Source organism: Hyla sarda, chromosome 4 (genome assembly GCF_029499605.1).
Source record: "Hyla sarda isolate aHylSar1 chromosome 4, aHylSar1.hap1, whole genome shotgun sequence".
NCBI classification, from domain to species: Eukaryota; Metazoa; Chordata; class Amphibia; order Anura; family Hylidae; genus Hyla; species Hyla sarda.
In genome coordinates, this window is record NC_079192.1 from 396327246 (window position 1) to 396351726 (window position 24481).

General features: G+C 44.9%; 2 protein-coding genes across 5 annotated transcripts in view; one reads left to right on the forward strand and one right to left on the reverse strand.

Moving 5' to 3' along the window:
- Positions 1-24481, reverse strand: part of CCND2 (cyclin D2) — a 648494-nt gene that overhangs the window by 620444 nt on the left and 3569 nt on the right. Inside the window, exon 2 of the mRNA XM_056517253.1 lies at positions 20869-20936. The gene's annotated coding sequence lies outside the window, so the exon portion shown is untranslated. The remainder of the gene's footprint in view (positions 1-20868; positions 20937-24481) is intronic.
- Positions 16954-24481, forward strand: part of PARP11 (poly(ADP-ribose) polymerase family member 11) — a 29786-nt gene continuing 22258 nt past the window's right edge. The window contains exons 1-2 of one of the 4 annotated variants that reach the window (XM_056517249.1): positions 16954-17100; positions 20887-20998. In XM_056517249.1, the coding sequence (XP_056373224.1) occupies positions 20996-20998 (3 nt within the window). In that variant the 5' untranslated portion in view covers positions 16954-17100; positions 20887-20995. Of the gene's footprint in view, positions 17101-17258; positions 17285-17369; positions 17392-20886; positions 20999-21449; positions 21609-24481 lie in introns of those variants that run through there. The other 3 variants (XM_056517247.1, XM_056517248.1, XM_056517250.1) reach the window with 3 other exon arrangements.

Sequence of the window (24481 nt, forward strand, 5' to 3'; positions counted from 1 at the left end):
AATAATAAAAAAAACTACAGCGTTACATGAGCAGCGGACGTCAGGTGACCACCACAGTCAATAAGTGGCCTCTGTGGTCATGTACTCAAAAGTACATGGCGGGACCACTGCGGCTGCTGATTGGTTGTGGTGGTCACATGACATCCACTGCTCATGTAACACCGAAGAGCCTACTGGAGGCAGAAAGGGAAATTGGCATGGAAAAGATAAGGGGACCCTAAGGATTGTGACACATGAGGGGAGATGAGGGTAGGGTTGCCACCTTACCGGTATTTTGCCCACCCTGCCGGTATTTTCATCTCATCTCAGGAACTGTCCAGAGCAGGATAGGTTTGCTATGGAGAATTGTTTCTGCCCTGGACAGTTCCTGACATGGACAGAGGTGTCAGCAGAGAGCACTGTGGTCAGACTGGAAAGAAATTCAAAAATAAATGAACTTCTTCTGTATTATACAGCAGCTGATAAGTACTGGAAGAATTAAGATTTTTTTTTATAGAAATAATTTACAAATCTGTTTAACTTTCTGGAGTTAGTTAATATGAAAAAAATTGTTTTCCACCAGAGTACCCCTTTAAGTAAAATGCCTCTTCTATGTATCATAGATCTCCAATAACACTCACATCTGTATTTATGATGTCAGCCCCAGCCGTACCTTTAAATGCACAACTAAGAAAGTTCAGGGTTATTTAAAGGGGTATTCCAGGCAAAAACTTTTTTTTATATATCAACTGGCTCCGGAAAGTTAAACAGATTTGTAAATTACTTCTATTAAAATTTTTTAATTCTTTCAATAGTTATTAGCTTCTGAAGTTTTCTGTCTAACTGTTCAATGATGATGTCACGTCCCGGGAGCTGTGCATGATGGGAGAATATCACCATAGGAACTGCACAGCTCCCGGAATGTGAGTCATCAGAAAGCAGTTAGACAGAAAAAAACAACTCAACTTCAGAAGCTAATAACTATTGCAAGGATTAAGATTTTTTAATCAAAGTAATTTACAAATCTGTTTAACTTTCCGGAGCCAGTTGATATATAAAAAAAAGTTTTGGCCTGGAACACCCCTTTAAGTCCATCCCCTACAGCCCGCAACCTATCCAGGACACTGCAGCATGTACAATAGGGATTGTGTAATGCAAATATCCTGCGTCAGATGGCGGTCATTCACCACTCAGCCTCGCTGCTACGCCAATACGAAGCAGCAGCTGTTGAAGGACTACAGATCTCAGCAGACTCAATCACTTCAGGGGCTGGTGCAACAGCTGGAGGCACCCCTGGTTGGGAAACACTGACCTATACTATATACTACTATATAGTCCAACATGCTGGGAGTTGTAGTTTTGCCACAGCTGGAGGCACCCCTGGTTGGGATACACTGACCTATACTATATACTACTATATAGTCCAACATGCTGGGAGTTGTAGTTTTGCAACAGCTGAAGGGACCCCTGGCTGGGAAACACTGACCTATACTATATACTACTATATAGTCCAACATGCTGGGAGTTGTAGTTTTCGATTGGGGCAGCTGTTGAGCCACAGGCTGTATCCGGGCATGCTGGGAGTTGTAGTTAGTAACAAATTGCAACTCCCGAATTTAAATAAAAAAATTAAAAAAGCGATCAAAAAGTCACATTAAAACAAAAACGATACTATTAAAAACTACAGATTGGGGCACAAAAAATGACCCTCATACAGGCCCCGTATAAGGGGAAATAAAAAAAGTTATAGGGGTCAGAATAGGACAAAATTTCCCCAGCATATGTGTATCCTGTGATGTCATGCATATATAATTCATTATGCAAATGAGCATAGCCGGTATTTATATATATTTATTTTTTTTTACAAGAAAGGTGGCAACCCTAAGTATGGAGGATGGGTGTATTGTGAATAACAAAGGATACTGAGATACTGTAAACCAAGTGCTGTACAGGGAACGTCCTCCATTTTTTCCCACGCTGCATAGGACATTGGGACTTACATAAATATATACATATGCGCCTGCCTTTGAGAGATTACAGAAGGAAGAATTTGTGAAGATTTTAGACATAAGCCCCGCCTCCTCAATTATAGGCCACACCCAAAATTCCTGTAAATCCTGTGTAGAGAATGAACTGCACCTTGCCTTTTGGCAGGGAACAATACAGACAAATTCCCCCTTAGGCTGCATTCACACGTTCGTCTAGACCCATCCCATTCTTACTGGACTTAAAAAAAAAAAAAAAGACAATAACGAATGCAAACAGATGTTATCCGTTTGGATCCGTTATTATTTAATTAATAAACAAAAAAAATATATTTATTTTTTTTGTTCTGAGCATGCTCAGAAGTAAAAACGGATGCAAATGGATGACATTAAAGGCTCATCCGTTTTCCATAGACTTCAATGTTAAATTTGCCAGGGAAAATAAAAAATACTGTATGCACAGTTTTTTTCTGCGTAAAAAAAATGGAAATGAGTGCAGACGGGTGCAAAAGGATGTAAACGGATTGTAAAAAAACAAAATCCCATTGACATGAATGGGATTTTTTTTAAACCATTATTTTTATCTGTTTACAGCCCGCAAGAACGGAACCGAACGGGGATAAAAAATGAAATAATAATATAATAAAATAAAAAATAAAAATAAAAAAAACGGGGACAGACGGTGGTGTGAACGCACCCTTACCGTTCTACATTTTCTTGAAATACAAATTTATTATCACAACGTGCATCAAAACTCTTGACAGGCTGCAATTCACTTCACCACCACTAGGTGACCACATTTAGCATAAACAACTCCTAACAGAGTATGGAATAAACATGTGTTGTTTTTTTTTGTTCATCTAATGCCACTCATCTCAGGCGTAATGATTCTGGCCGGTCACTAGATGGCAGAAATGGACTATGGCAGCCACTGAGTCCTGTGTGTGGCTGTCAGTACTCGGATACCCCCAGGACTCACAGCAGGGTAAAGCTGTGTAACAACCAGATGGTTACAAGAAGAAACATAGGAAGCATGTGATGCGAGTGATGCAAGCCGATACAACTAACATGAATAGGAACTCACCAAAGTGATGACGGAAAACAATTATGGCAGACGAATTAAAAATCTGGAGCAGACAGATGATGAACAGGAGCAAACTACAAAAACTGACCCTAACTAGCTTTCCCTGAATCTATCCCTGAACATTGACCTTAAAGGGGTACCCCGCTGTTCAGTGTTTGGAACAAACTGTTCTGAACGTTGGAGCCGGCGTCGAGAGCTTGTGACGTCATAGCCCCGCCCCCTCATGATGTCACGCCCTGCCCCCTCAATGCAAGTATATGGGAGGGGGCGTGACAGCCGTCACGCCCCCTCCCATAGGTTTGCATTGAGGGGGCGGGGCGTGATGTCATGAGGGGGCAGGGCTATGCAGTCACAAGCTCCCAGTGCCTACTCCTGTGTTCGGAACAGTTTGTTCCAAACGCTGAGCTGGAAAACATTTTTTTTTTTTTTTTTAATCAACTGATGCCAGAAAGTTAAACAGATTGCTAAATGACTTCTATTTAAAAATCTTAATTCTTCCAGTACTAATCAGCTGCTGTATGCTCCAAAGAAAGTTCTTTTCTTTTTGAATTTCTTTTCTCTCTAACCACAGTGCTCTCTGCTGACACCTCTGTCCATTTTAGGAACTGTCCAGAGTAGGAGCAAATCCCCATAGAAAAGCTTTCCTGCTCTGGACAGTTCCTGACATGGACAGAGGTGTCAGCAGAGAGCATTGTGGTCAGACAGAAAAGAAAATAAAAAAGAAAAGAATTTTCTGTGGATCGTACACCATCTGAAGTACTGGAAGGATAAGTAATTTACAAATCTGTGTAACTTTCTGGCACCAGTTGATTTAAAAAAAAAAAATGTTTTCCAGTGGAGTACCCCTTTAAACACTTGCACAGCACAAAAGGTGTGGCACTTTGCTATACTCTCGGAGGCAAATTAGTTAACCACATGATGCCACCCTCGCTTGGGGGGTTGGTCCTTAGGTTTGGTCCTAAGCCAGTGTTTGCCAACCAGTATGTCTCCAACTGTCACAAAACTACAACTCCCAGCATGCCCGGACTATATAGTAGTATAGGTCAGTGTTTCCCAACCAGGGGTGCCTCCAGCTGTTGCAAAACTACAACTCCAAGCATGTTGGACTTTACAATAGTATAGGTCAGCGTTTCCCAACCTGGGTGCCTCCAGCTGTTGCAAAACTACAACTCCTAGCATGCCCGGACAGCCGTTGGCTGTCCGGGCATGCTGGGAGTAGTAGTTTTGCAACAGCTGGTGGCATACTGGTTGGGAAACATTGCTCAAAGCACAAACATACTTAGATCAATGATATGCATACTAAGTCTGAATCTCTAATAGCGCAACATTTGTAAGCCCCGCCCTGTTTGGGGTGTGTGTTGTACTAGGAACACCCCTTTTGGGTCATATTTGCATATACTCCTCCCCTTTTGGAGGTTTCGTTTATTGCCAGTAACACAAAGCATGTATGTGCTCAGTCCGCTAAGAACACTGTGTCAGATTTCCAGTAAGAAAACTCTTTGAGCAGTGCCAAAACAGCTAAAAAAATAAAAATAAATAACCTACATATAAACGTTTCTGTTGACGGATGTGGGTCAATAGCATACTGTACAATATTTACTAACACATGTAATATAGGTCCAATAACAAAAAGGGTTTCCCACGAGATAAAGACAATAAAGTGTTCTCATCAACATCGCTGACGCGACTTCACCAGAACCGAAAATAGCTTTGTGGTAATGTCAGTGAATGGAAACACTCTGTAACCGTTATGAGGCTCGGCTTATTGCATGTGATATTTATCAAATACATCACTCCAAGGTGAATTATTTAAAGGTGAACTCCATTTTAAAGGGGAACTCCATTTTTTACCCTTAAACCCCCAAGCGTAGTCACTTTGATGCCTATAGTGCCTACAGTGATGCAGTAGCCGTTACTGACCTGCAGATCCATCACAACCCCTAGCTGCCACTGGCCTAACTTGGGAGCTGGATTGGGTCTATATACCGTCAATGGCATCTAGTCTCTACTTCAGACATGTCTGTATGGTTAAATGATGACTCTTTTTTTTATTTTACCCCCATCTTTATAAGGCAACCCCTGCTGCACTCGAAATTGTTGGCTGACCTAGGGTTTCCCTGCTAAAATCAGCTGTTCGCCAGGGACGCTAGGATTGGACTCAGCTTACTGAGGTTACTGACCATTGCTTCACTCTAGAAGTGGCGGCGGGGCTGATGTTTGTGATAATATGTATCCCAAACATCAGCCCCACCAGCCCTTCTAGGGTGCGTTCCCAAAATCCATGGCTGGACCAAATCATCTACTCTCTCTGGGTAGCGGTTGTCATGTTGAGCTAGCCCCTTCAGATACAGCCCCTCTTTAAATGTGGCTGCCACCGAGATTAAGTTCCCGTCTCAAGTAATGTAGTTTAATGTGTGTCAAGTTTAAAATGTTGGCATCCTGCCCCTACTTCGGACATGTCTGTAGGATTTAATGATGACCATTTGGAAATTACATTGGAAATTACTGTCTGACCTGGGGTTTCCCTGGTAAAAGCAGCTTTTTGCCAGGGAAGCTAGGAGTGGGACCCAGTTTGAGTTGTTACAAGTTTAACATAGCGAAACTTGTAGGGCACGCCAAGTTAAATATTTTAGCAAATACATTCATTTTGTAAATTTGCCTCCTCCTTATATTCCTAATCCTTTTCTCCACTTGTTGACAGCTCATTGCTTAGGTTACTGACCAATGCTCCACTTTATGGGTGCATCACACCTGGCGTAAACGCAGCGTAATTTGCGGCAGCAGCGGGAAATACGCTGCGTATTCCTCGCTCACTATACACACACAGGACTTTCCCGCGGCAGCCCTATGCGTGCAGTGAGCTTTGGAGGTGAAAAAATTCAATGCACACATAGGGCTGCCGCCGGAAAGCCCTGTGTGTATAGTGAGTGAGGAATACGCAGCTGCCGCAAATTTTGCGCAGCGTGAAATACGCTGCTTATACATCAGGTGGGAATGCACCCTTAAAGTGGAGCATTGGTCAGTAACCTAAGCAATGAGCTGTGAACAAGTAGAAAAGGAGTAGGAATATAAGGAGGAGGCAAATTTGCTATGGCGCTGCGGCCATAGCAAAATTATTATTTTTGGCGGGGGCTGCCGCGGGGCGGGGGGGTTTGGGTGCAGCCGTTGGGGTGGTATGATCAGCACTGCGGCCATAACAAATTTATTGTTCTCGGGGGGGGAAGCTGCACAGGGTGCCTCCAGCTGTTTCACCACTACAACTCCCAGCATGCCCTGACAGCCAATAGATGTCTGGGCAAGCTGGGAGTTGTAGTGGTGAAACAGCTGGAGGCGCCCTGTGTAGATGAGCTAAGGGCTGAAGTCGCCCCCCCCCCCCCCCCAGCAGGCATCAGTGACGTCGTGCCTGCTGGGGAAGTCTGCCTGGTAGTGAGAAAACTACCAGGCAGACAAAAAGGCATTTTTTTATATAGTAAAAAAAAAAAATTTTAAGCAGGGAGGGGGTTAGGGAGATATGGGAAATAGGCAGGGACAGAGAAAAAAAATAAAAAAAATAAAGGATGGTGGGAGCTACCCTTTAAACTTTAACAACTCAACCTGGGTCCCACTCCTAGCTTCCCAGGCAAAAAGCTGCTTTTACCAGGGAAACCCCAGGTCAGACAGTAATCTTATAAAGATGGGGGGGGGGGGGGGGGATCATCATTAAATCCTACAGACATGTCAAAAGTAGGGGCTGGATGCCAAAATTTTTTACTTGACACACATTAAACTACATTACTTGAGACGGGAACTTAATCTCGGTGGCAGCCACATTTAAAGACGGGCTAGCTCAACATGACAACCGCTACCCAGAAAGAGTAGATGATTTGGTCCAGCCATGGATTATACAGACACCCATTGATTATTATTGAGGGGAGTGCTGTAATACTGCACTTCTCCAATAGAGGCCACTGCAGGTAAAATGTGTGGCTCCCCGTAACTTTCCCCTTAAAAAGGGGGATCTCATGGTGAACGGACTAGTTTTAAAACTGATTGGTGTCCATGTTACATGTTCTCCATTTTGGTTATACTATTGACTAAACCCCCTATCTTCTTTTATCCCTATAAAGCCTTATAAAAAGGTATATGACAAATGGCAACTGTTCAAAGAGGTAAAGTTATAGGATAGGATATAGGATTTCACAGGATGGGGGATAACTAGCAGACCCCAGCTGTCAGACCCCCAATGATCCTAAAAGTGAAGGATTCAGTGCTTGGCAATGTCCAGAAGCCCCATAGAGAACAAATGGAACGCTATTGTCGACTGTGCGCCATTCTTGGGATCAGTGGGTAACTTTGCATCTTGGCATAACCTATTTAAGCTTATATCAGTTTTTTAACCAGGGTGCCTTCAGCTGTTGCAAAACTACAACTCCCAGCATGCCCGGACAGCCAAAGGCTGTCCGGGCATGCTGGAAGTTGTAGTTTTGTAACAGCTGTAGGCACCCTGGTTGGGAAACACTGGATTATTTTAAAAGGTTAATCCACTTTAGACAAGCTTGGTAGGGGGGTCATCCAGTGTCAATTGTTTCATACCCCTACAGCGCCGCCGCTGGCAAAATGAAGCATTACACACCGTCACGTTGAACTCAATCAACTCAACAGGAATGCGAGGGTTCCTCCGGACTAAGAAATGGCTCTTTGTATCTAATAGAAGGAGGGTCCTGAATGGTGGGGGGAGAGACCCCTCCTTGTTAAACAACAGGGCAGAGTTTCCCAGCTCTGTTAGCTCTCCTCCAGCTGTTGCAAAAAAAAAAAAAAACTCTCAGAACATGATGGGAGTTGTAGTTTTGAATAGTTTTGCAACAGGCAAACGTAGTGGGTGCTGCAATAGGGTATTAGAGGACAGGTTCTGTATTAAGAAACAGCTGGATGCAAGCGCGTCTCGAGCTGTTGCAAAACTACAACTCCCAGCATGCCCGGACAACCTTCGGCATTTCAAGGCATGATGCCGGTGGGGTTGTAGTTCTACAACAGCTGGAGGCACACAGTTTGGAAAACACTGATCAAACAACTTCTGCAGCCCACCCCTCCCCACCCAATGTGTATCAATGAATGGAATGTTTACATAACATGTTAGAATGTTTCATAACAATGTATCAATATTTAGGAAATACAAGTTGTAGCTAGTAATGCATTGGATTTGCAGTCATCTAGAGCAGTGTTTCCTAACCAGTGCGCCTCCAGCTGTTGCAAAACTACAACTCCCTGCATGCCCGGACAGCCTTCGGCTGTCCGGGCATGCTGGGAGTTGCAGTTTAGCAACAGCTGGAGGCACACTGGTTGGGAAACACTGATCTAGAGCTGGATGAGACACCACTGCACCCTCCTGCCCCTTATCAGACCCCCCCCCCAAAAAAAATATTGCATTAATTTAAAAAAAGTTACTTACAGTCTGCCCCCCAGTCCTGGGCTTGCCCCTTCTCTTAGTAGTAACACATGTCCACATAGGTGCAGAGCCAGCAGCATGCAAAACCACTAGTAAGACTTGTTTACAAACTGTTACTCTGTGTCCAGATTGGCAGAGTGTGAAGCCCCGCCCACTCTTGATGTCAGCTCCCCTGTGGCCACGCCCATTTAAAGGCATATACACACACCCCATTTTCCATTTGTTATTGAATTGTTCTTGCTTTTGCAGCTCCTACTACTAACACCAAGCCCTGCCCTAATAGCCAGCAAAACGGAAGTTACCAGGGCTATCAATTACACTGATCCTCTGGCTGTCAGGCAGGGGCTGGGTGGTACTTTCTATGCAAGGGGAAAAAAAAGCTGATAGAATGTGTAGAATCCAGGGCTGAAGTCCTGCAGGAACGCGTGGGAACTAAGTTCCTGCACTTTTTCCACAGCAGGAACACAGTTCCCATTAGGCTGGGTTCACACTACGTTTTTCAACTACGGTTCCCGCATACATTTTCTATCAAAAACCGTATGGGAAAAAAACTGATGGAACAGTATGGGGAAAAAGTAAACCGTATGCGTTTTTAAACAGTATACTGTTTTTAAAAGTGCATACTGTTCCGTCCGTTTTTATAGAAAAAAAAAACATACGTTTTGGAAAATTTTGTTCATTTTTAATGGGAGGGGTCTTGGGTGGGGACTTTAGGATTCAAATGCGCATGTGCAAAGTAAAAATGTATACGTTTCTCCCGTATGGAACCGTATACATGTGCGTTTCCCATTGACGTCCATGTTAAAAAAAACATATGCGGTTGCAGTACGGTTTTTAAACCGGAGACAAAATTGTGGACGGAAAGGCATTCTGTATGGAGTCCGCAGAAAGAATGGACATGCCCATTCTTTTTGCGGTCACCGGAATTCGAATTTCCGCACCAAATATTCCCGGAGCGGAAATTCTGCTCTGTGAACAGTGCAGCAGAATCCCATTGAAATGAATGGGACTCTGCTGCTACGGAATCTCGGTGCGGAATTCTGCAATTGGAAAATTCTGGTGTGTGAACATATCTTTGCATGAATAGAAGCACTCTGTGTATTCATGCAGAATTCATGCAGAAGGATAAGGAATTCCGTGGCCGCATTTAATTGCCCAGAATTCTGCATCTTTCCGCAGAATTTCTGAGTGACGTGTGAACATACCCTTAGTTTTCAGGGCTCATTCACACTATGTACAGCAGCCTCTCATTGTTCCCAGGCTAGGTTTTCACTTTTGAACTGAAAAACAGAAAGAAAGAAAAAATGCCCCAAAAAGTGTGTTTTTTTTTTCTAAAACAGTGGATATTAGCCTTGGCATTTTTTCTTTGGCATTTTTATTATGATATTATTATAAGTCATGTTATTCTTTTATCTTGTGACTTAAAGGGGTAATCCAGTGGTAAGGATAGGGGATAAGTTTGAGATCGCGGGGGGTCCGACCGCTGGGGCCCCCTGCGATCTCTCTGTACGGGGGCCAGGCTCTCCGGCCAGATAGCGGGTGTCGACCTCCGCACGAAGCAGTGGCTGACACGCTCCCTCAATACATCTCTATGGCAGAGCCGGAGATTGCCGAAGGCATCGCTTCGGCTCTACCATAGTGTTGTATTGAGGGGGCGTGTTGGCCGGCGCTTCGTGCGGAGGTCGACAAGCCCCCTTCCCGCGGGCTGTCGGGGCTCCGTACAGGAGATCGCAGGGGGCCCCAGCGGCCGGACCCCCCGCGATCTCAAACTTATCCCCTATCCTTTGGATAGGGGATAAGTTGTTCACCACTGGGTTCACCACTGGATATCTCCTTTAAAAGGGTACTCCGCTGCTAGACATGTTATCCCCTATGCTGAGGACCCTCGCAATCTCTGCCACGGCACCTCAGTCATCCGATGCATCCCCCCCCCCCCCCCCTATCTCCAGTACACGGACCCGGCATTACTGAGGCTGACCATACGCTGACACACCTCCTGCACGGGAGAGCCACGGCAGAGCATTCGGTACTATATGTATAGTCAGTATAAAGTTATGTATTTTGTATATAACATGGTAAGGACCTGTGGAGGTCACATGATATGTTCACATGATGTTATCACATGTTACCCAGACAGCACAAGCTAAACACATGACCCGCAGCTTGACATATGGGCTTCTGGCTCAGCCCCCTTTATAAGGAAGGGAGGTGCTGCAATCTTGGTCTTTGCTCTTACACCATCACTCCTGCTGAGTAGTGATGAGCGGCATTACCCATATTCGAATTTTTTGCGATATTTCGCGAATATATAGACGAATATTCGTCTTATATTCGTGAATTTCCGTTATATTTGCATTATCGCGTATGGGAATATTCGCATATTTGCGCATTCGGGGAAGAAAACAGTGAGGGGGTGGGTAACTTTACTACTGGTTGCTAGGGATGTTGTTGATAACCTCTGACAAGTGTATTTGCATCATTCTAATTGGCCCACAAGTTAAAAGAAGGAATGTGTGACTATGAGGCTATGTGAATATGCGCATATGCGGAAAAAAAAGCGAATATTCGCAATTTCAAATATGTAGCGAATGTATTTGCGATATTCGCGAATTTGCAATATTCGTGATAAAAATTTTAAATTGCGAATATTCGCGCCCAACACTACTGCTGAGATACAGTCAAGAACAGATGTCTAGTGTCCAGCTACATGGAAGGCCTCAAATCTACGTCAAGTCTATGTCTACTGTCACTATCTACAGTCCAGCCAAGTCTAAAGTCAAGAAGAACATTGCAGATATGGAGGTCGTTTTACCTTAACCCCTTAAGGACCGAGCCCTTTTTCACCTTAAGGACCGGAGAGTTTTTTGCAATTCTGACCACTGTCACTTTAAACATTAATAACTCTGGAATGCTTTTAGTTATCATTCTGATTCCGAGATTGTTTTTTCATGACATATTCTACTTTAACTTAGTGGTAAAATTTTATGGTAACTTGCATCTTTTCTTGGTGAAAAATCCCCAAATTTGATGAAAAAAATGAAAATGTAGCATTTTTTCTAACTTTGAAGCTCTCTGCTTGTAAGGAAAATGGATATTCAAAATAATTTTTTTTTGGGTTCACATATACAATATGTCTACTTTATGTTTGCATCATAAAAGGGCTTCAAAGTTCAGCAGCAATTTTGAAATTTTTCACAAAATTTTCAAACTCGCTATTTTTCATTGACCAGTTCAGGTTTGAAGTGGATTTGAAGGGTCTTCATATTAGAAATACCCCATAAAAGACCCCATTATAAAAACTACACCCCCCAAAGTATTCAAAATGACATTCAGTAAGTGTATTAACCCTTTAGATGTTTCACAGGAATAGCTGCAAAGTGAAGGAGAAAATTCAAAATCTTCATTTTTTACACTCGCATGTTCTTGTAGACCCAATTTTTGAATTTTTGCTTGTATTTGAAACCCAATTTCTCTCGAGTAAGCACATACCTCATATGTCTATGTTAATTGTTCGGCGGGCGCAGTAGAGGGCTCAGAAGGGAAGGAGCGACAAATGGTTTTTGGGGGGCATGTCACCTTTAGGAAGCCCCTATGGTGCCAGGACAGCAAAAAAACACACATGGCATACCATTTTGGAAACTAGACCCCTCAGGGAACGTAACAAGGGGTAAAGTGAACCTGTGTTTTACGACTTTTGCATATGTAAAAAAAATATTTATTTTTTACCTAAAATGCTTGATTTCCCAAAAATTTTACATTTTTAAAAAGTGTAATAGCAGAAAATACCCCCCAAAATTTGAAGCCCAATTTCTCCTGATTCAGAAAACACCCCATATGGGGGTGAAAATTGCTCTGCTGGCGCACTACAGGTCTCAGAAGAGAAGGAGTCACATTTGGCTTTTTGAAAGCAAATTTTGCTCTGGGGGCATGCCGCATTTAGGAAGCCCCTATGGTGCCAGGACAGCAAAAAAACACACATGGCATACCATTTTGGAAACTAGACCCCTCAGGGAACGTAACAAGGGGTAAACTGAACCTCAATACCCCACAGGTGTTTCACGACTTATGCATATGTAAAAAAAAATATTTTTTTTTTACCTAAAATGCTTGGTTTCCCAAAAATTTTACATTTTTAAAAAGGGTAATAGCAGAAAATACCCCCCAAAATTTGAAGCCCAATTTCTCCCGATTCAGAAAACACCCCATATGGGGGTGAAAAGTGCTCTGCTGGCGCACTACAGGTCTCAGAAGAGAAGGAGTCACATTTGGCTTTTTGAAAGCAAATTTTGCTCTGGGGGCATGCCGCATTTAGGAAGCCCCTATGGTGCCAGGACAGCAAAAAAAAAAAAAAAACACATGGCATACCATTTTGGAAACTAGACCCCTCAGGGAACGTAACAAGGGGTTAAGTGAACCTTTATACCCCACAGGTGTTTCATGACTTTTGTATATGTAAACAAAAAAATTTTTTTTTACCTAAAATGCTTGTTTTCCCAAAAATTTTACATTTTTAAAAAGGGTAATAGCAGAAAATACCCCCCAAAATTTGAAGCCCAATTTCTCCCAAGTATGGCGATACCCCTGGGCGATATGCCGGGATGCCTGCTGAACGATTTCAGCAGGCATCCGGCCCCGACTCCCCTCCGGCTAGCGGCGGGGGCCGGAAATGCTCAGGGCGTAACCATACGCCCTCGGTCCTTAAGGACTTGGAAACGGGGGCGTATGGATGTCCTTAAGGGGTTAAAGGGGTTCTCCCTTGCTTATACTGTTTTTTGTTATTATGTTTGTGTGTTATGTGTGTATAAGTATGTGTTTTTTTATGTCTGTTGTGATTATGTATATATGTATTTTCTTACCTTTTGTGAAGATCCGGAAGCTGGCCCCTTTTTCTTCCAGTGGCTTGCTGTGCACCTCGGCCTCCGCCATGTTGTGTTCGGTAAGTGGGATGTCGGGGGGTGTGTTCTTGCTTCTGTCCTTCCTATCTTCTGACGTCCGAGGCAAATCTTTTCTTCCTGTTTCTTCCGTGGCTCAGCGACGAATCTGCGGCCTCTGGGCTGGGATAAAGTCCAGGAAGAAAGGGTGGGGCTAGCATTCCTCTGTGCTCACTCCTGTCCTATGAGACTGCAGCATGCAAAGAGAGAGGAGGGGGTTACAGTGCAGCCTGCAGTGATTGGATGAAGAGACCCAGCACAGCAGACTCAGGGAGGAAGTGAATGCATGGTGAGTAAGGGCGAGCTTAATGCTTGCCTCGGACATGGCCCATCTTGAGCAGCAGATGTCAGAATAAGTGAGCAGCAGAACGGAGGGATTTGTGAGACAAAAACAAAAGCTAGACACATAAAAAACATATGTACACAATCTGAATGACCTAGTGAATATAGAAGCTTTTGTTTTTTTCTGTGATATTTTTGATATGTGACAACTTTACAAGTGACATGAATCACAAAGTCAAAGATCGCTTTGTCGCGCTCTAGGATCACAGCCAATATAAGTAAATGGGGCACGTTGCAACCAGAAATCAGGCGATTGTTCGGTTTAGGTAGTGATATGTTGCCAGTTAAAGGGGACCCCCCCCCCCACTTAAGGGGACCCCCCCCCCCCACTTATTGACTTACATAAGCTGTGATGCAACATGGTCCTGGAGTCGCCAAAGTAGCCATGAAGCCCATTAAAAACACAAATTCCCACCTAAGCTAGTGTTCCCCAAGCAGGGGCCTCCAGCAGTTACAAAACTAGAACTAAGCTAGCGTTCCCCAAGCAGGGGCCTCCAGCAGTTACAAAGCTACAACTAAGCTAGTGTTCCTCAAGCAGGGAGCCTCCAGCTGTTGCAAAACTACAACTAAGCTTGTGTTCCCCAAGCAGGGGGCCTCCAGCTGTTGCAAAACTAGAACTAAGCTAGTGTTCCCCAAGCAGGGTGCCGCCAGCTGTTGAAAACTTGAAAAACTACAACTAAGCTAGTGTTCCCCAAGCAGGGGGCCTCCAGCTCTTGCAAAACTACAACTAAGCTAGTGTTCCTCAAACAAGGTGCCTCCAGCTGTTTCAAAACTACAACTAAGCTAGTGTTCCCCAAGCAGGGTGCCTCCAGCTGTTGCAAAACTACTACTACTAAGCTAGTGTTTCCCAAGCAGGGGCCTCCAGAAACTACAACTAAGCTAGTGTTTCCCAACCAGGGTGCCTCCAGCTGTTGCAAAACTGCAACTAAGCTAGTGTTCCCCAAGCAGGGTGCCTCCAGCTGTTGCAAAACTGCAACTAAGCTAGTCTTCCCCAAGCAGGGTGCCTCCAGCTGCTGCAAAACTACAACTAAACTGGTGTTTCTCAAGCGGGGTGCCTCCAGCTGCTGCAAAACTACAACTATGCCAGTCTTCCCCAAGCAGGGTGCCTCCAGCTTTTACAAAACTACAACTAAGCTAGTGTTCCCCAAGCAGGGGGCCTCCAGCTGTTGCAAAACTAGAACTAAGCTAGTGTTCCCCAAGCAGGGTGCCTCCAGCTGTTGAAAAACTACAACTGAGCTAGTGTTCCCCAAGCAGGGGCCTCCAGCAGTTACAAAACTACAACTAAGCTAGCGTTCCCCAAGCAGGGGCCTCCAGCAGTTACAAAACTACAACTAAGCTAGTGTTCCCCAAGCAGGGGCCTCCAGCAGTTACAAAACTACAACTAAGCTAGTGTTCCCCAAGCAGGGGCCTCCAGCAGTTACAAAACTACAACTAAGCTAGTGTTCCTCAAGCAGGGAGCCTCCAGCTTTTATGAAACTACAACTAAGCTAGTGTTCCTCAAGCAGGGAGCCTCCAGCTGTTGCAAAACTACAACTAAGCTAGTGTTCCCCAAGCAGGGGGCCTCCAGCTGTTGCAAAACTACAACTAAGCTAGTGTTCCCCAAGCAGGGGGCCTCCAGCTATTGCAAAACTACAACTAAGCTAGTGTTCCCCAAGTAGGGTGCCTCCAGCTCTTTCAAAACTACAACTAAGCTAGTGTTCCTCAAGCAAGGTGCCTCCAGCTGTTGCAAAACTACAACTAAGCTAGTGTTCCCAAAGCAGGGTGCCTCCAGAAACTACAACTAAGCTAGTGTTTCCCAAGCAGGGTGCCTCCAGCTGTTGCAAAACTGCAACTAAGCTAGTGTTCCCCAAGCAGGGGGCCTCCAGCTCTTTCAAAACTACAACTAAGCTAGTGTTCCTCAAGCAAGGTGCCTCCAGCTGTTGCAAAAATACAACTAAGCTAGTGTTCCCAAAGAAGGGTGCCTCCAGCTGTTGCAAAACTACTACTACTAAGCATGTGTTCCCCAAGCAGGGGGCCTCCAGCTGTTGCAAAACTGCAACTAAGCTAGTGTGTTCCGAGCAGTGTGCCTCCAGCAGTAGCAAAACTACAGCTATGCTAGTGTTCCCCAAGCAGGGTGCCTCCAGCTGTTTCAAAACTACAACTATGCTAGTGTTCCCCAAGCAGGGTGCCTCCAGCTGTTTGAAAACTACAACTATGCTAGTGTTCCCCAAGCAGGGGTCTCCAGCTATTGCAAAACTAGAACTAAGCTAGTGTTTCCCAAGCAGGGTGCCTCCAGCTGTTGAAAAACTACAACTAAACTAGTGTTCCCCAAGCAGGGGGCCTCCAGCTCTTTCAAAACTACAACTAAGCTAGTGTTCCTCAAGCAAGGTGCCTCCAGCTGTTGCAAAACTACAAGTAAGCTAGTGTTCCCCAAGCAGGGTGCCTCCAGCTGTTGCAAAACTACTACTACTAAGCATGTGTTCCCAAAGCAGGGGGCCTCCAGCTGTTGCAAAACTACAACTAAGCTAGTGTTTCCGAGGTAGGGGGCCTCCAGCTGTTGCAAAACTACAACTAAGCTAGTGCTCCCCAAGTAGGGTGCCTCCAGCTGTTGCAAAACTACAACTAAGCTAGTGTTCCCCAAGCAGGGTGCCTCCAGCTGCTGCAAAACTACAACTAAGCTAGTGTTCCTCAAGCAGGGGGCCTCCAGCTTTTACAAAACTGCAACTAAGCTAGTGTTCCTCAAGCAGGGGGCCTCCAGATGTTGAAAACTACAACTAAGCTAGTGTTTCCCAAGCAGGGTGCCTCCAGCTGTTGTAAACTACAACTAAGCTAGTGTTCCCCAAGCAGGGGGCCTCCAGCTGTTGCAAAACTACAACTAAGCTAGTGTTTCCCAAGCAGGGGGCCCCCAGCTGTTGCAAAACTACAAGTAAGCTAGTGTTCCCCAAATAGGGTGCCTCAAGCTGTTGCAAAACTACAACTATGCTAGTTTTTCCCAAGCAGGGTGCCTCCAACTGTTGCAAAACTACAACTCCCAGCATGCCGCTGTCCGGGCATGCTGGGAGTTGCAGTTTTGCAATTCAGATCAGTGATAAAGATTAGACACTCTAGAGAACAGAGCTTCAGGGTTGCCGTAAAATAGGACGCGGCCCCTTTAAGCTCAGAACGCCAGCCTGTCTGGGATTCACTCGTCACAGGCCTGCCCACTTCGAACGACAGGAAGTGAACGGTGCGGACCGGTAAGTGCCCCGGCAGGGGGAGGGGCGGCGCTGTCATGGTGACGCAGGGAATCAGGAAACCCTATAGGGATCATCCTGCCTGGGGCACTGCTGTGTGGATGTAGCTGAGCCGAGCTGGTGCTATTGTAAACATCTGGAGGTAAGGGGGCGGTAGTGTCACCTGCCTGTATACAGCTGGGATTAGAGAGAAGCCTAAATACAAGTAATCTAACCATTATCTCTACCATCCAACTTTCCTAGGTTTCTGAATGGTAAATCTGTGCAGGGACACCCTTCGTGGTACACCTGGCGGCAGTGCTGGACCCGTACCTGTCCAAACCAAGGCAAGTATGGGTGACAGTCTTCGCTAATGAAGTCCTTGTTGGGCATAACCCAGCTTTCCTAGATGCCTAAACTGCAAATCGGGCTGGTTGTGTAGTAATGGTTATAGGTAGGGATCTCCTGACTATTTTTTTAAAGAAACTTTTTCAAGTACTTACCAATACCAATAACCGATACTTTTTTGGAAATGTCATGTGACTGCAGAGGTGGCTCCTAGACTTTGTGAAGCCTTAGGCGAAACTTGAGGATCTCATTGACCCAAAAAATTAAGATAAGCTCCATGTAGGTAATACCCCCCCCCCCCATCCTTTTAGGAAGAAGCCCCCAGTAGGTAGGTGATTCTCCCCTATTGAATAGAAGCCTCTAGTAGGTACTGTAGGTGATCCTACCCTATTGAATAGAAGCCCCCGGTAGGTAGGTGATCCTACCCTATTGAATAGAAGCCCCCGGTAGATCTCCAAACTGTGGACCTCCAGCTGTTGCAAAACTTCAACTCCCAACATGCTAGGACAGCCAACGGCTGTCCGGGCATGCTGAGAGTTGTAGTTTTGCATCAACCGTTTGGAGACCACTATTATAGGGGTTTTATGTGCATAGAAAAACAAAGGCTTCTCCTGAAAAGCGAACCTGTTCTCCCTTTTGGCCCCTAAGAGAGCTTCATGATATAAATGACAGTGCTGTAAATTGTGACTGTGCGCTGTACTATGTGACTAGTCCTTGGGCTTATTGAAACCTACAGCCTCGACAGTAAAGGTCACTTTCCCTTTTCATTCCAGCAAAATGTGAGTCTCTTAGGAATGGAAAGAGAAAGTAACTTCTAGTCCACGCCGTCAGTGCTGTAGGTTTGGGTGAGGATGCTTTCACATAGCAACAGTGCCCAACTTTGTGTCTGCCCCTATATAGTAATAGTGACCCTTAGTGTCCCTATATAGTAATAGTGACCCTTAGTGTCCCTATATAGTAAGAGTGACCCTTAGTGTCCCTATATAGTAAGAGTGACCCTTAGTGTCCCTATATAGTAAGAGTGACCCTTAGTGTCCCTATATAGTAAGAGTGACCCTTAGTGTCCCTATATAGTAAGAGTGACCCTTAGTGTCCCTATATAGTAAGAGTGACCCTTAGTGTCCCTATATAGTAAGAGTGACCCTTAGTGTCCCTATATAGTAAGAGTGACCCTTAGTGTCCCTATATAGTAAGTGACCCTTAGTGTCCCTATATAGTAAGAGTGACCCTTAGTGTCCCTATATAGTAAGAGTGACCCTTAGTGTCCCTATATAGTAAGAGTGACCCTTAGTGTCCCTATATAGTAAGAGTGACCCTTAGTGTCCCTATATAGTAAGAGTGACCCTTAGTGTCCCTATATAGTAAGAGTGACCCTTAGTGTCCCTATATAGTAAGAGTGACCCTTAGTGTCCCTATATAGTAAGAGTGACCCTTAGTGTCCCTATATAGTAAGAGTGACCCTTAGTGTCCCTATATAGTAAGAGTGACCCTTAGTGTCCCTATATAGTAAGAGTGACCCTTAGTGTCCCTATATAGTAAGAGTGACCCTTAGTGTCCCTATATAGTAAGAGTGACCCTTAGTGTCCCTATATAGTAAGAGTGACCCTTAGTGTCCCTATATAGTAAGAGTGACCCTTAGTGTCCCTATATAGTAAGAGTGACCCTTAGTGTCCCTATATAGTAAGAGTGACCCTTAGTGTCCCTATATAGTAAGAGTGACCCTTAGTGTCCCTATATAGTAAGAGTGACCCTTAGTGTCCCTATATAGTAAGAGTGACCCTTAGTGTCCCTATATAGTAAGAGTGACCCTTAGTGTCCCTATATAGTAAGAGTGACCCTTAGTGTCCCTATATAGTAAGAGTGACCCTTAGTGTCCCTATATAGTAAGAGTGACCCTTAGTGTCCCTATATAGTAAGAGTGACCCTTAGTGTCCCTATATAGTAAGAGTGACCCTTAGTGTCCCTATATAGTAAGAGTGACCCTTAGTGTCCCTATATAGTAATAGTGTCTCTTAGTTTCTCCATCAAAGAATTACTGACTCCTAGTGCCCATACATCGTAATTATGTTTTTTTTAGTTTCAATAAATAGTAATAGTGACCCCTTAATCATATTATTAGTGCCCCTATATAGTAATAGTGTTCCCTAGTGACCTTTAATGCCCCTACATAATCATAGTTACCCTTTGTGCCCCAATCACAATATTAGTGCCCCTACGTAGTAATAGTGTTCCCTAGTGACCTTTAATGTCTCTACATAGTAATAGTGACCCTTAGTGGCCCAATCACAATATTAGTGCCCCTACGTAGTAATAGTGTTCCCTAGTAACCTTTAAAGCCCCAAAATAGTAATAGTGATCCTTAGTGCTACTACATAGTAATAGCGACCATTAGTACCCCATCACAGTATTAGTGGCCCTTAGTCCCCCCCACATAGTTATAGTGTCCCTACATAATTATAGTGGGCCCTTAGTGCCCCTACATAGTAGTGACACTTAGTGCCCCAATCATAGCATTAGGCTACTTTCCCCACTGCTGTTGTGCCCTGTCCTTAAACTGCCATTAGGCTCTTCTTTTTCTTCTTCTTTTTTTTTTTCCAGCCTTTAACGGCTGTTATCGGGATGGGGCACAACAGGCAATAACGGGTCCCGATGGATCCCATTTACTATAATGGGGTCCATCAGATGCCGTTATTTTGTAGAGGGAGAAAAAGATGCCACATGCAGTAATTTTTCTCCTGCTACTCTCTTTGGCTCCCCTGATGGCCGTCACACTGCTGTGTCCTAACGGCAGTGTGAAAGAAGCCTTTGCGTCCCTAGATAGTAATAGTGTTCCCTAGTGACCTTTAATGCCCCTACATAGTAATAGTGACCTTTAATGACCCTACATGGTAATAGTGACCCTTAGTACTCCTACATAGTAATAGTGTTCCCTAGTGACCTTTAATGCCCCTACATAGTAAGTGTTCACTAGTGACCTTTAATGCCCCTACATAGTAATAGTGATCATAAGTGCCCCTACATAGTAATAGTGTTCCCTAGTGACCTTTAATGTCCCTACATAATAATAGTGACCCTTAGTGCCCCAATCACAAAATGAGTGCCCCTTAGTACCCCTACATAGTAATAGTGTTCCCTAGTGACCTTTAATGCCCCTACATAGTAATAGTGACCCTTCGTGGCCCTACATGGTAATAGTGACCCTTAGTACCCCTACATAGTAATAGTGTTCCCTAGTGACCTTTAATGCCCCTACATAGTAATAGTGACCCTTAGTACCCCTACATAGTAATATTGACTCATAGAGCCTGCTCACAATAATGCTACTGATTAATCTCCCTATAAAGTAATATTGCCTTTAAGTGCCCTTCCCAAAGCAGTAGCGCCCCCACACATTAAGGGTATATTCTCACAGGAAATAACCATGTGGTTTTTGAAACGGAAACCGTGCCAATGTTCGCATGAAAACCAAACTGTGTCAACATCCCCCCCCCCCCTCCCTAAAAACAGGAACCATGCAGAAAAAATGGACGCATCACTTCTTTCTGTAAAGGCCCCAATATATATATAATATACAATATAATACCCGTTCTTGTCTTTCCAGGTTACAATCCTTCCGTCTTCATGGCTGTGACCAGAACATCGCAAAGGCGTCTAATAGAAGGTGAAATACGGAAACAGAAAAGGTTGTAAACAAGTTTTTAAGACGAGAAATGGTAAATATGTCACTTTATTTGGTATATGATCCTGAACAGTAATAACATTTCCCAAAATCTGTATGTGCCATTTTACCAGTTTTAAATACATAAAAATGTGGAAATCACATCCCAAAGTGCTGACATGGTTAAATAGCCATTTTTGCAGTTAGATGAACAGTACCTGTAGTTTACATTTTCCACAAAAAAATGCTCTTTATTCCCATATTGAAGTGTCAAGGAGGTGTGGCCACATTGGCCACACCTCCTTGGCACTTCAATGTGGTAATAAAGAGCATTTTTTTGTTGGCTCAAGTGCATTTTAAGGCTCAAGTGCGGCCTCTCTGTCCTCCTCCTCTTTGATTGACAGGCACTCAGAAGGTAGAGCAGGGCACGACTGAGCTCTAGTGCAGTGGCAGCGCATGCGCGGTAAGGCATTGAAGCCGTTGTTGATGCTGGGAAGCTCATCGCGCATGCGCTACAAACGGAAACAATTGTGCATGTGCAGGACTTAAGCAGAGCTCGGCTGTCTGTCATTCAGAGACGGGGAAGATGGAGAGGTGCCTCCTTTACACTTGGTAACAAAGTGTTTTCTTTAAACAGAAAGCAGTCGCGGACATATAGACGACAGGTACTTTTAGTCTCATTGCAATTGTAGATATTTAACCATGTCAGCATTGGGATTTTGGAATACCGCCTGGAAATGCATTGCAGTCAGTGAGGACGGCACTTAATGTCTGTGCGGACATTAGGGACAATTCCAGCGGCACACAGAATCTCTGCCTGGAATTACTCCAAGCTTAAATTCTGTAGTGCGCGTAGGACGGTAAGTAAGTGAGTAGTTATTGACGTAAGTAAGTGAGCGCTAGTAATGTGTAGGGGCAGTAAGTGGGCACTAGTAATGTGAAGGGGCAGTAAGTGGGCCCTAGTAATGTGTAGGGGCTGTAATTGAGCGCTAGTAATGTGTAGGGGCAGTAAGTGGGCCCTGGTAATGTGTTGGGGCAGTAAGTGGGCCCTAGTAATGTGTAGGGGAAGTAAGTGGGCACTAGTAATGTGTAGGGGAAGTAAGTGGGCACTAGTAATGTGTAGGGGCAGTAAGTGGGCTCTGTTAATGTGTAGAGGCAGTAAGTGGGCACTAGTAATGTGTAGTGGCAGTAAGTGGGCCCTAGTAATGTGTAGGGGCAGTAAGTGGGCCCTGGTAATGTGTAGGGGCAGTAAGTGGGCCCTGGTAATGTGTAGGGGCAGTAAGTGGGCCCTAGTAATGTGTAGGGGCTGTAAGTGAGCGCTAGTAATGTGTAGGGGCTGTAAGTGGGCGCTAGTAATGTGTAGGGGCTGTAAGTGAGCGCTAGTAATGTGTAGGGGCAGTAAGTGAGTGCTAGTAATGTGTAGGGGCAGTAAGTGGGCACTAGTAATGTGAAGGGGCTGTAAGTGGGCCCTAGTAATGTGTAGGGGCTGTAAGTGGGCCCTAGTAATGTGTAGGGGCTGTAAGTGAGCGCTAGTAATGTGTATGGGCAGTCGGTGAGCGCTAGTAATGTGATGGGGCAGTAAGTGAACGCTAGTAATGTGTAGCGGCAGTAAGTGAGTGCTAGTAATGTGTTGGGGCTGTAAGTGGGCGCTAGTAATGTGTAGGGGCAGTCAGTGGGCACTAGTAATGTGTAGGGGCTGTAAGTGAGCACTAGTAATGTGTAGGGGCAGTAAGTGAGCACTAGCAATGTGTAGGGGCAGTCAGTGGGCACTAGTAATGTGTAGGGGCTGTAAGTGAGTGCTAGTAATGTGTAGGGGCAGTAAGTGGGCCCTAGTAATGTGTAGGGGCTGTAAGTGAGCGTTAGTAATGTGTATGGGCAGTCGGTGAGCGCTAGTAATGTGATGGGGCAGTAAGTGAGCGCTAGTAATGTGTAGGGGCAGTAAGTGGGCTCTGTTAATGTGTAGAGGCAGTAAGTGGGCTCTAGTAATGTGTAGTGGCAGTAAGTGGGCCCTAGTAATGTGTAGGGGCAGTAAGTGGGCCCTAGTAATGTGTAGGGGCTGTAAGTGAGCGCTAGTCATGTGTATGGGCAGTAAGTGGGCCCTAGTAATGTGTAGGGGCAGTCGGTGAGCGCTAGTAATGTGTAGGGGCAGTAAGTGGGCACTAGTAATGTGTAGGGGCAGTCAGTGGGCACTAGTAATGTGTAGGGGCAGTAAGTGAGCACTAGTAATGTGAAGGGGCAGTAAGTGGGCCCTAGTAATGTGTAGTGGCAGTAAGTGGGCCCTAGTAATGTGTAGGGGCAGTAAGTGACCACTAGTAATGTGTAGGGGCTGTAAGTGAGCGCTAGTAATGTGATGGGGCAGTAAGTGAGCGCTGGTAATGTGTAGGGGCAGTAAGTGAGTGCTAGTAATGTGTTGGGGCTGTAAGTGGGCATTAGTAATGTGTAGGGGCAGTCAGTGGGCACTAGTAATGTGTAGGGGCAGTAAGTGAGCGCTAGTAATGTGTAGGGGCAGTAAGTGAGTGCTAGTAATGTGTTGGGGCTGTAAGTGGGCATTAGTAATGTGTAGGGGCAGTCAGTGGGCACTAGTAATGTGTAGGGGCAGTAAGTGAGCACTAGTAATGTGTAGGGGCTGTAAGTGAATGCTAGTAATGTGTAGGGGCTGTAAGTGGGCACTAGTAATGTGTAGGGGCTGTAAGTGGGCACCAGTAATGTGTAGAGGCAGTGAGTGGGCCCTGGTAATGTTTAGGGGCAGTAAGTGAGCACCAGTAGTGTGTAAGGGCTGTAAGTGGGCACTATTATTGTGTAGTTGCAGTAAGGGGAAGCTTTTTCTGTGCAGGGGCACTATATTTTGGAGGAAGACACTAAGGGGGCACTGTTACTGTGTGGGAGTAGTAAGGGACACTGTTAAGGCAAGGTGGGCACTTGGGTGGCACATTTTTTTGTATGATGCACTGTTACTCAAGTGTTAGAAAAACGATAAGGTGTGCTGTTACTTTATAAGGTTAGTGGGGGTACCATTAGTGGGAGGAGGGTATGCAGACACAAAGGAGGGAACTTTCTGTGTGAGGCACAAAGTGGGCTCCATTATTGTGTACGGTGCCATTACCATCTGTTTGGTTTTTGGGAGCTAATGAGGGCCTCAGTGGCAGCAGCAGATGTGGTATGAGGCGAATTGTGGGATGGTACTGTTGAAGGGAAGTTGGAGTGAGGGTGAGGAATTAGTAGGTAGGGCCAGAGATATCTGGGCAGCAAACTCTACAAAGACAAGCTGTAGATAAAATAGGTCATCATGGTGGGCTGGGTCAGATGGAGAAGAAAGGGGAAAGTGGGAAACTCCAGTAAGAGAACACTGGATATAACTGCACTGTAATCACTTACAGTCTGCAGAGCCTTTACAGACCTAGAGCCATGTAATACCACTATTTTCCTGCAGGGGCCACTGCAGGGAAAAACCTCTGGTTTCCTTTATCTTGTGATCTAGCGGATCGCCAGGGGTTTCAGCTGCCAGACCCAGATTCTTTAATTCGTCCTTCCCTTTCCA